At 40.5% G+C, this 12534-nt stretch overlaps 1 protein-coding gene across 1 annotated transcript in view; it reads right to left on the bottom strand.

The window, feature by feature from the left end:
• The window catches only part of AGGF1 (angiogenic factor with G-patch and FHA domains 1), a 29778-nt gene extending 28015 nt beyond the window's left edge, over nt 1–1763 (bottom strand). Inside the window, exon 1 of the mRNA XM_043592490.1 lies at nt 1188–1763. Coding sequence (XP_043448425.1) covers nt 1188–1397 — 210 coding nt within the window. The 5' untranslated portion in view covers nt 1398–1763. The remainder of the gene's footprint in view (nt 1–1187) is intronic.
• Between the last annotated feature and the right edge of the window lie 10771 nt (nt 1764–12534).

Raw genomic sequence — 12534 nt, 5'->3', positions numbered from 1 at the left:
CTCATGGTTTTTTATGCATTCCAATTTTCATGTTAAGACCACCATATCAAATTAATACTAGTAACAAAATGCTGGCTCTTCGAACACTAAAAAATGTTCTTTTAGATCTCTGTAACAAGCAGTACTTTAACAATTTATAATTATAAAAGGTTTTTTTTTAAAGGCTGTCATATTTTGCTCCCCTTCCCTCATATTTTAACTATTTGAGTAATCTCCTAGCACAGTCCTTATGCATTCATGTTAAGTGTTCAAGAACTAGTTACTGAGCAAACAAATATATTTTCTATAATGTCCTATCAACAACCTATACAACGGACACACAAGTCACTGCACCTCGGCAGTTATTTTCACAGATCATTTGATAACAAAGCATAACAAAGTTTGCTACCATTTCATGTAGAGCCTTTATGTGCAATTTTGGGAAATGTACCAGTATATCACAAAGAACTAGACAATTTAACTGACATTAATAATTAAAGGGAAATAACTTGTTGGGAGAGTGTAACTGCCCAACAAATCAAGCTGAGGAAAAAAAAATATGCTCGTTTTTAAAAGTGAGAAAAAAAGAAGTGTGACTGCTTAAATATTTATGCTTACTCCATTTTATGGAAATGAAGTCAGCTGGTTAAAGTCTCTAACAAAGACAGTATGGGCCTCCCTACTTTCACCAGAAAACTCAAGATGGTAAATGCCCAGAATAACAACCTGGCAAATATATAGCGTTCAACAGTGTGTAAAACTCTAAAACCATTTGCTCACACTTAATTTGCTTGTGTGGTACCAACATTCTCATTTTATGGCCAACCGAGGCTCAACATCAGTTCACACCAAGTGAGTGATAAATGGGATCCTACTTCAAGGCCAGAGCTTTAACAAACTCAAAAACGATCTAGAAAAAATAGTATAAATGTTCCTAACGCCAAGGGAACGTTACAAATGAGAACAAAAACTAAGGTAATGAAGTTCACTTCCCACCATCAGCTCACGCACTTGTCTAAATCGAGGAACCCAAACTCTTAGGCTAGTTCCAAAAGTACTTGGATTTGTAACAGCACTGAACTTTTATTTCAGGTAACTCTATAAAGCAGTTCTGGGACCCTGCCAGGCAGCCCTTCCAAGGCTATCAAAGGCTCCGGAGGCATCGCCTTGGGTGCAATGGGGCACGAGGCTGGAAGCGGACCGCGCACCTGGGTGCGGAGCTCCTGGTTGTTGCTCTCTGCGCTCTGGTACAGCCGCTCCGTGTGATGCAGCAGCTTCTCGATCTCCCGCACCTGCCGCTTGCAGCTCCGCAACTCGCATTCCAACTTCTCCACCTTCCGCCTCAGCTGGGCCAGTTCAGGCTCGGGGGAGGGTGGTGACGACGGCGACAGCGAAGGCGACGGAGCCTCGGAGGCCATGGAGTCTTGCGCAAGGCGGCCCGCGGGCGTGGAGGGACTGCGCTCACACTGAGGTGGTCGCCGGCGGGACCAAAAGCCATGAGAGCCCGCGGGCAACCGAAGTTGGCCTCAGACCGGCCGGGCCCGATCGGCCCCTGGCCATGACACCTTAAAGCTCCTTGCCAGTAGCCTAGAAAGACTGCGGGCAATAAGCAAGGGGACAGAGGATGAGCCCGGCCCAATCCGCCAGACTTTGAAACGGGGAAACTTTATTGGCAGCTACCTTCCCCACAACCGAAAAAGCTGAAAAAAACGTTGGCGAAATGGTCGGCCAGAAGAGCAGTGGCCAGAAACTCGGAAGCTTCCTGGGTCGAGCCGGAAACGCTGGTGGTGGGCGGGGCCAAAGCCTAAAAGGAAACTACGGAAACCGGGAAGGGCCTTACGACACATGCGCATTCTCTCTACCGTACCACCGAACCTCTCTGTGCGCCTGAAGAGAATCGGTATGAAACTGTGTGCGAGGCCCTGGAAGCTAGGTTGAAGGTCGCTTCCTCTGGTTGCGTTTTTTGCACTTGCCTAAGTCAGGGAGCAAGAATTCGTGTCTCCTCAAAGGTCCTTATAGCTGCTCTAAGAATCAAATTCACATGAGACACACTAACAAGAGAAAAATCAAATTTAATAGGCGTAGGTATGGGGAAATGCACATAGAAGAGGAAATTTCAAAGATAAGCAAAATGAGGTTTTTATGTCATTCTGAACTAAAAAGAAGGTAGAGGTCTGGGACTTACGAGGAAAGGAATGCACTTCCATAGAATGATAAAATGGGTAGATGTTTGGTAATTAGATGTTTGCCCTACCATGCAGATGGGTCACTCGGATAAAATTTATCTCTGTTAAAAACCCTTATTCTGGAAAAGACCCAATTTAGGTTCTTCTGTGGGTAAGGAAGGACAAAAATTTCTTCGAGCTCTCAGGGCCTCAAGTGACTTCAGCTCAGGATAATCCACATGGCAAAGTGGCATATTGGGAGGGGGGCAGTAACTGTCCTAAACCCCTTCACCTACTAGCAAAAAGTTTTCACGCTTTTTGCAGAGTCCACTTTCTAGCTCCTCATTTCACAGATGAGAACACGAAACTCCAGAAATAATTTGTCATGGTTTATAGAGATCATGCCAGACAAGGACTAGAAAATAGTTTTCGGATGCTCTGCTTACTTACCATTTCTGCTGATTTTGTGAGTTGAGGCCCCCAGGAGATGAATGCAGATTCATTAAGTCTGAGCCGAGTTGCAGAGAGGAACATCTCTGGTGAGAAAATAAGCAGTTATATCCTGTGAAAACGGGAGAGAAAAATGCTCTGTTTCAGCAGATTTATGTGCTGCTTCACCTGTGTAGAACAGGCATTTGTTCACCAGCCTTTAAACTGATGAGGGCCTCTTGAAATATCTTTCTTTCACCACGGTCAATTAGAATTACAGCCTGAGCTCAGGAGGATGTGCCTGAGACTTTTGGAGGTCAGCAACTATGCCTCGCCAGTCCTTTCCCAGGGTCCAGCACAGTGCCTGTCACAGAGCAGCTTTCCTTAAGTGTTTGCTGAACACAGCCAAACAAAAGAATTCCATTTGATGTCCTAGTTCAGTGTGCTTTTTTGTCACTTGCACTGCCCACAACTTCAGTCACAGGCAGTGAGTTCTGCAGTGGGGATCTCCCCTTTCTCAGTCCTGCATACATTATACTTTAGTCCCTAAGAGCCCTTCTACAAGGCACCCTATGTCAAGGTAACAGTGATATCCTAGCCATCAAAGGATATTTAGTGAGAAGGCACAGTATGTCCTCCCTCATGTAAAATAGAGATATCCTGCGAAAAAACCAAGAAATCAGACTTACCTTAATGCATTATGACTCTGGTCAATAATTTATCAAAACCTTTTAAAATAAAAGCTGTATCTTCCACTCTGTCCACCTTTGGGGGGTAAGAAATCCCATGAATACCACCTATAAGGTAGCTTTGAGACAGAGCTCACTTCTTAGGTTCTCATTTTACAGATGGGAAATTTCAAGTTTTAACTATTAGCTATTGAATGAATAAATATTTATTAGCTACAACTTGAAAAAGTGTTTCTTTCGTTTGTCTTAAAGGTAATCCATTTAAGCCTAAATTCTGGCTTCATCATGCTGCTATTCTATAACTTCTGACCATTAGTCTGGAAGAAAAGATGACAATTTCATTTTTAAAGAAAAAAAGAGGAAGCCTAGTGTGTCAGTAATTGCATTAAGGTTAGTAACAGCTGTTACTCTACAGTAAACAAACTAGGAGTTTATTCTATTACATTAAAGATGTATGGATACAGGATTCCAGAACTGGTATAGTGGCTTTACCAGGTCTTCAGGAACCAGGCTCTGTCTCTGTGCTCTGCTAGTTTCAGAGCATTATTTCCACCCTTCCAGTCAATTCATTGTATAAGATAGCAAGGTACAAGAGAACGTTCCCGAAGCGCCACTCAATGACTTCTGTTTATATCTCAATACCCACCTTTGCTACAAGTGTGGCTAGGAATTGTGTTTATTCCCAATAATAAAGGGTTCTATAAGAATGGGAGAGAATATATATGGTGAGTAGTTGATCATCAGTTTTTACCACAGGTAGTTTTCAGAACAACAGTTACTTACTATAGTGGGCAGGGCCAGTGCCCTAGAGAAGCATACTACTTTTCATTTTACTTTTGTAATGTTTTTTTTCTTAGTCATTATTTTGTACCTCAGATTTTAGTCATAGTTCTTAGTTCACGACACATTATCAACATTGGCCTGTGAATGGTTCCTAGTGTTACTCTATATCCCCAGTCCCCAGTCCCATTACCTCCTTTCTGCCAATGGGTAACCACTCTCATGTGTCTGCTATATGTCTTCAAGTTTATTTACTTTTTTTTTAGTCATCTCTACACCCAACATGGGGTTCAAATTCATGACCCCAAGATCGAGTCCCATGCTCTTCTATCTGAGCCAGCCAGGCATTCCTATATTTCTTTACATATAAATCTATCCTTATATGTTTTGTGTGTGCATTCATTTTACATAAATCATATTTGGTTTTAAATCTTACATTGTTTCTTATTTTTCCACATTAAGAGATGTTTTTAAAATTCATATATATTGCTATGTATACATCTAAGTGCTCCATTGTATTCCAAAGTGTAAGTATACCACATTTAATTTGTCCATTAGTTGTCAACATCTAAGTTATCTCCTATTGAGATACCAATTATTCTCCATTGATACCACGATGGAAACCCTTGTTCATCCCACTTTGTTGGCCTGTGCATTCATTTCTTCGGAACATGTAGCAAGGCATGTGACCTCTGGTTCCTAGGGAGAACATTTCACTCTTTTCCACTACATTGTTTTCCAGAATGGCTGTATGCTCCCTTTGCTAAAGAGTCAGAAACTACCCTCCACCTTTGAATCTGGATTTGGCCATGTGATTTGCTTTGGCTAGTTGAGTGAGGTGATTTCCAGAACAGTGGACTAGTTCTGAGCCTACATCTCAAGAGGCCTTAGTATTTCTGCTTGCTTTCTTGGATTTCTTCCATTGCCAAGAGAGGAACATACTCAGGTATGTCTGCTGGTCTTAGATGGGGGATAAATGACACATAGAACAGATTCGTTCCAGCTAAGATAATCCAGCTAAGTCATCCTAGAGCAGAGATCCCAGGAAACCCTTAGACAGTTGGCAATCCCAGCAGACATCAGCCAGAGCCCCCCTCACCCCAGGCTTGTGAGAAATAATAAATAATGTTTACTGGAAGCCACTGAGTTTGGGGATATTTTTTATGTAGCAATAACTAACTGATACTCAACCTGATCTAGAGCCACTCCAGGAACCTGTAAGTTTCAGCAGGCTAGAGTCCAAGTACCAGAGATATTCCTATATCCTGCAAGAGAAGAATATTGTCAAGTATGTAAAACTTGATTTATATCCAATTTCATTTAGAATGTCATCAATTCTATACTTAATGAACATTCACCTGTCATAATTTATCTTGGATCCAATGGGTAGCAAACTCTCTCTTATCTGATCCTACTGTTTGATGTCACACAAGAATATCTGGGGAGCCATAGCATTTCAATAGTTCTAATTTATTGCTCCATATTACTTTTGGTCAATTGACCATTACCTATTTCCACCCACTGGAGACCCAAGGAAAGAATGAGTGGGTGTAACACTAAAACACTGGAGTGATGGTAAAGGAAGGAGGCCAAAGGAAACGAGGCAAGCCCCTCTTCTCCACCCCCAACTGAAATACTTGGATTTTGCACCTTCATTTTATGATTGTACACTGAACTTAAAAATTACCATATTGTAGGGACACCTGGGTGGCTCAGTTGGTTAAGCATCTGATTCTTGATTTCACCTTGGGTCATGATCTTGCAGTTTGTGAGTTCGAGCCCCACATCAGGCTCTGCACTGACAGTGCAAAGCCTGCTTGGGATTGTCTCTCTCCCTCTCTGCCCTCCCCTGCTTGCACTCTCTCTCTCTTGCTCTCTCAAAATAAATAAATAAATAAACAAACATTTTTAAAAATTACCATATTTTAAATTTTCCCATGTGCCCCTCCTCCACCCAAATCACTACTCCCCACACAAATCACTGATATTCAGAATGCTGACTCTAAGGAGAATCTGTCTCCACTGGACCAATTCTAGGTTTTCAAGATGCAAAATCAATGCTTTAGACTGGAACAGTACTTTCTCAAACTCCACTTTGAAGGACCATTAAAAAAAAAGTTCCAATTCATGTAGATTGATACTTTGGTAAAATACAACAAAATCTGGAAGCGAACTGGAGAGAATAAGGGATGCCTGAGCTGTTGCTGGGTAGTATGAAATGATTCCCCTTAAATAGTTTTCAAGGTGTGCAAGTTGAAGGTTAGGGATTTTAGGCTATTCTAGGCTGTTTGAACAGTGCTTCTTTGAATGCACCTGGTCATCAGGTCAGGAATTGTTAGTGTTAAAATTTGATAAAAAATGCAAAAACTAGCAACTATACATCCTGCTAAATTCTTTTGAGGCCGTTCATTGCTTGGTGGTGACTTTCAGGCATCCTACAGCATAAGTGAGAAGGTGCCTGGCTAATTCTTTAAAATCACTCAAGCCAGCCTATTCTGAACTATGTCTAATTGTCTAATGCTGGGAACATAAACATCTTTGTCCTGAGACTGAGCCTGTAAAAAACTTCTATTCAGAACGTTGACTTCATTCACAGTGTTGCCTTCAAAGATCATGGGACTTAAACCCTTCCTGGATTTAACTTTAAAATGTTTTTGTGTGTGTGTGTGTCAGACATTGCTAGTGGTCAATCCAATAGACATTCTCCTTTCTTCTTACAAGAGAACCCAAATTTTGTTTAGTGTAGCAACAATACCTAATACCTGTATTTCTCACCCTTCCTTGCAGCTGGGTGACCATGTGACATACTTAGGACCAATGAGGTGTAATTAGAAGTCTAGAGGCAAGGTCCCTGCGAAACTATTGATTTCCAATAAAAAATGATAGATTCAACCTTTTGTCTTTGCCCTTGTCTTTCTTTTTATCTCCCTATCTGGAAAGTGGTGATTATGCTGGAGGTAGAGCAGCTTTATTGTGACCATGAAGCAATCATGAACATGAACACCACACCCTAAGGAAAGCAAACCAGAAGGATAGAAAGAAGGATCCTGTTGAGGCCAGGCTTGACTTCAAAATCCTCAATGCTTCTCTTTCTTCTTATTCTCCCTATCCTTCATAATCCTCAACACAACTATTCCAGGTGCCATAACCCATCAATGAAACAATCATGTGTGATAAAGCTTTAACTTGTCTGGGTAAGAACTGGAGACTTTGGGGACACAGAAGAAGACATAGGTCTTTAGTATGGTTCAGCCAATATTCTCCTTCATCTTTATTTCTAAAATATGAATAAAATCCTCAATATGGGGGCACCTGGGTGGCCCAGTCAGTTGAGCACCAAACTCTTGATTTTTGGCTCAAGTCATGATCTCATGGTTCATGAGTTCGAGCCCCCCAGGGGGCTCTACACTGACAATGCAAGCAGAACCTGCTTGGGATTCTCTCCCTTTCTCTCTCTGCCCCTCCCCAACTCTCTCTTTCTAAAATAAATAAACATTAAAAAAAATCATCAAGGTGGGCTTTAAAAGCAAAATTGGGCAACATCTATTTGTCCAACAAATATTTAGGGAACACCAGCTATGTTCCAGGCACACTACTGGGCTCTCCGGGGGTACAATGGTGAATGAAAATAGAGCGAGTTCACTGTCATTTACAGTCTAGTGGGAGAGATAGACAGTGCTTAAGAAATCACATAAAAGTTTAATTATAAAACAAGATTACTCTATCACTAGAGACATATCATCCATTGAATGCAATTTATCCCAAAGAACCACAAGTCTAAAAATGTAATGGAAGTTATGCTTAAAGGACAAAAGTGCTAAAAATTATCAGAGAAAATAAAGTAAAGGAAATGTCCTTAGAGAAGTTAAGGAGCTAAACTAAAGGATAGGTTTAGGGGCTGGGTTGGGAGCAAGGAAACATTGCTCTAGAAGAGAGAGTGCACACTGGCCTGGAAGAGCTGGGCAGGTAGATCCGAGGAAGGACCACCATGAAGGCTATGGATGCAGGGCCCAAGAACTGCTTGGAAACTGAGCCATCATCACTTGTCATTTGCCCTGCTTTGACTCAAGGGAATTTCTCCACCACCTGCACCAGAGGACTCTGGTAACTGTCTTCCCTTGGGATCCATGAGGACTCCATTGCTACTGCATTCTCTCCCCACTGATCACCTAGGAGGCCTTGCAGACCACCCTTTCTCCCCACTTTGCTGCCCAGTGCATACAATACTCCCAAGACACCCAGGAACCCCTTGGATAGGGAGAAGACTGAGGGGGTCCTAGACTGGACACCCCAGCAGAGTGCATGTGTAGAAGCATTGCACACTTGTCCTTGACGTGTGGGTTGCCGACTGAATGTATCGTGATGCCGGAAGAGTCTTCTTCCCTCCCTGCCCTTCTCTCCCCAAGATTGAGCAATAGCTATTGACTTCTCTTGTAATAATTAAAAGTATTTAAGAATATAAGACAGAAAATTAAAATTAAGCAAAGGACGTATCAGAGTGCCAAGAATACATATCTACCTTCTTTATGTTTTGAGACAGGGCCTGGACATGATCCTATCATTGATTATAGTACATGTACTTTTTGCCTTGCTTTAGTCCATGAGAATTTAATGGGAGATCACAATGAAGGATTCTTTAATCACAAAAGTCATGGCATTAATTTGTTGAAACAGTCTCTGGAAGAATAAGGACAGAATGTGGGCCTAACCACTTCTTTGTTATCATCACATGTTGATTAAACAGTCATGGTATTTAGTTTCCCACTAAATGTATCTTGATATAACACAGTTATGAATAAACTAAGGCTCATCTGATATATGCCAAAACCCTAAAAGAGAAAGACAAAATTTGGTGTTTATGCAGCTCATTAGGGTTAGAGAGGACCTCTAACTTACACTATTTGAGTGTAAGATTAACTTGATAAATTAGTGAAGTGGTATAAATGCACAGGGATGTGTGTGGATGAGTAAAGTAACTTTTAGAAAGAGACAGGTTAGGGGCGCCTGGGTGACTCAGGTGGTTAAGCCTCTGACTTCGGCTTGGGTCATGATCTCACAGTATGTGAGTTTGAGCCCCACGTTGGGCTCTGTGCTGACAGTGTGGACCCAGCTTCAGATCCTCTGCCTCTCTCTCTCTGCTCCTCCCCCAAAATAAATAAACATTGGTCACTCTAATGAGGGGTCACACTTGGACCACAGTTGAACTCCCAAAACTAAACAAACATTGAAAAAAATTAGAGACAGGTTAATTACATTTTAGCTGTGCTATATGCTAACTGCGTGACTTTGGGCAAGTTATTTCAGTGTACTGTGCTTCAGTTTCCTAATTCCCAAAATGGAGATTAAATAATACCCTTCACATAGGCTGGCGGGTAGATGAACCACAATAATGCATGTAAGGTGCTAAATTTAGCATTTGGCACATGGTAATGTTAATTATTATGATTATTGCTTTCTTTAATAAATGTTTACGTAGTGCTTGCTATGTACCAGACATTGTCTAATTACTTTACAAAAAGAATTTATTTACGTACTATTATGTGCTAGGTAGTACTTTGAGCACCGTACGCATATTAACCTGTTTCTCATCACAATCCTGTGGGATAGGTACTATTCTGACCATGACCACCTCCACTTTACAGATGAAGAAATTACAGTCCACAGTTTAGTAACCTCATTAAAATAACACAGCCAGTGAGAGCCAGAGCTGACATTCAAATTCAGACAATCTGCTTTCATGGGCAGTGCTCTTAGCCATATGCCATCAGGTCTCCGCACATTATCACCATCATCATCATCACCACCACTAACACCACCATTATCTTGAACCATAAACTGAATATGATGCACAAGGCATTAATATATATGTATGCGGATCATTAAAGTTTTTTCCTACATAATAGATCTTTTCATAAAATGTATATGTCACTTTTGTAAACAAAATTATATTTTAAGTGCAAAAATAAGCTTACTAATGAAGAAAGCATATATGGAATTGTTCTAGAAAAGTTAAAAAGATTAATAGGACAAAATATCTGTAAGGAAATTTAAGGGCTAGTCAATAATCCCCCGTCTTCTTTTAAGGGATTGTTGTAAAATCATTTTATTAATCATGCCTACTTGTCTCTCAAATTAATAGAGTGGCCAAATGTGAAAGTTTTTTATAAATTATTTTTTAAAAACCTCTAGAAATACAGTTACAATTTTCTGGGGTTTATTCCCTTACGGATTCAAAACAGAATTCATTTGTGCATGTGTGATATAAATAGACATATCCATGCATTCACATCCTTGGAAAGTTTTTAAAGAATTATATACTATTCTATCCATGTTGGTTGCCACTGGCAACATAGGATTGATCTGACAGGGATTTAACTTCTCTCAAATCCTTTTTATGGGGACCCCAAAAACATGAAGATATATTGCAAAACGCATTTCGACCAGAAGGTGGCAGTAAAGCATTAGTATTTCCCAAAGATTCCCCTGCCTGAGAATTAACTTCTGGTAGGTGTAATATATCATAGGAGACAAAATATTGCCTGGAGGTTCTGATCATCCAGATCCTGTGGGCACCTCCCTATCCCCACTTGTCCCATCCCTGGCCTGGAGGAGCCTCAGACAGAGATTATGGGGGTATAGTGTGGTAAGTGCTGCCCTCAGAAACACACAGGGCTCTGGGAGCAAGGTCATTTATCTGAAAAGTATATCCCCATCTTAGAATCCTCATTTAAGTTAACTTTATTGCATAAATGGAATGATAACTGGGATATTGTGATCATCTTATTTTAATTTTTTGATGAAGCTTTTCCATGTACCAATTTTAATGTGATTTCTCTTTGTTCTTCATATAAGGAATGACAAAGAAATACTGGGAGAAATGGCATACGCTTTAATATGCCCCCCTCACCATTCACTCCAGGCAATCAAGAAGCCCCCTCAAACTGTCTTCATGCTGGAAAATGCACATTGGTGTTCTCTAGTATAGACTGGGCTTGGAATTCTTAAAAGAAAAAAGTTCCTCTGACAATCGTAAGGAAGAATTTATTTAGGACCGTTGTTCTAGGTGTAGATGCCAAGACGACTGCAATAGAAGAAAGAGATTGGACTCAACTCCAGATGCAAGGAGAAGTGGCGATTTATAGTCAAGTTGCTGAGGGGGAGGGTGGAGGGAATAATTTCAGGAGACTCATGAAAGGACACATACGGGGGTGTGGTCTGCATAGCAAAGGCAATTCCACAATCAAGTTATTTGCTATCTCCAGGAATTAGCTTACCTTGGGAAGAGCAGCCACTCCCTATGTCTTGCAAGTCTTGGGGATGTGAATGCACCATAAAATATAGAAACAATTTTGAAACATGGGTAATACAAGTGCTTTGCTTCTAGCTTCTAAAACACGATTTCTGTCAACCAACCAAGCACCTCATGAAATTAGGAAGGAATGAGTAAGCAAGATCATCTGATTTCACCTAATAATCTTGACAGGTAACATTCACTTAGTTCCCTTCTATATGCTACCTCATGTGCTACGCACCTTAAATGACTAACCCTATTTAATCCACATATTTGTATCTTGATCATAGTGATGCTTATATGTGATAAAGGGCTACAGAATTCTACACAAAACTCTAAAACAAAAAGGATCTGAGCGGCGTCTGGCTGGCTTAGTCATTAGAGCATACTACTCACAACCACTCACAAGCTTGGAGTTGGGAGTTTGAGCCCCATGTTGGGCCTAGAGCTTACTTTAAAAAAGAAAACAAAAACAAAAACAAAATTAGTGTACGCAAAAACGGGTGAAATATGAGTCAGAACTATGGCCTAATTGTTCTAATTGTATTATACCAATTAATTTCTTGGTTTTGATCATGTATTATAGTTAAATACGATGCCCCTGGTGGGGTAAGCTAGATAATGGACACATGGGACCTTACTATCTATTCTTGTGAATCTACAATTATTTCAGAATAGAAAGTTAAGAGTCCTTCAAGGCCAATACTATTATTATCATCCCCATTTTACACTGGAGGCAACTAGGGTTGAAATGGTGAAGTAACCTGCCTAAGGTCATTCACACAGAACGTGTGTGGTTCCAATCCAGAGCTGATGTACTATCAACCTCCCTCCAACATAGGGAATCTTCAGATAAAATAATGATTCCTGCTACTCAGAGAATGTTTCTAGGTTCCAATAAGTTTTTGAAAAATACATCAATAAATTCAATTACCCTACACTGCTTGAAAGTTAATCTGCAGCACACTTAGTATAGGAACTGGGACAGGTCTTTAGCAAGAAATAATGACATGACAATGTTCCATTTTATGGGCTTCCTTCAGCAACAAATTGTAGAAAATCAACACCTTCTTTTTTCACTAATGTAGAACACCAGGTATCAGATTAATAGTTATATAAAGAATGAATTCATTTCCCAAGAAAAATCTTAGACATGAGTCATAAATAACACACAATGTATTTTGTACAATTCAGTCCTCTC

This window comes from Prionailurus bengalensis, chromosome A1, assembly GCF_016509475.1.
Source record: "Prionailurus bengalensis isolate Pbe53 chromosome A1, Fcat_Pben_1.1_paternal_pri, whole genome shotgun sequence".
NCBI classification, from domain to species: Eukaryota; Metazoa; Chordata; class Mammalia; order Carnivora; family Felidae; genus Prionailurus; species Prionailurus bengalensis.
The sequence above is the reverse complement of the archived record's forward strand: the minus strand, read 5'-3'. Positions and strand labels throughout refer to the sequence as shown.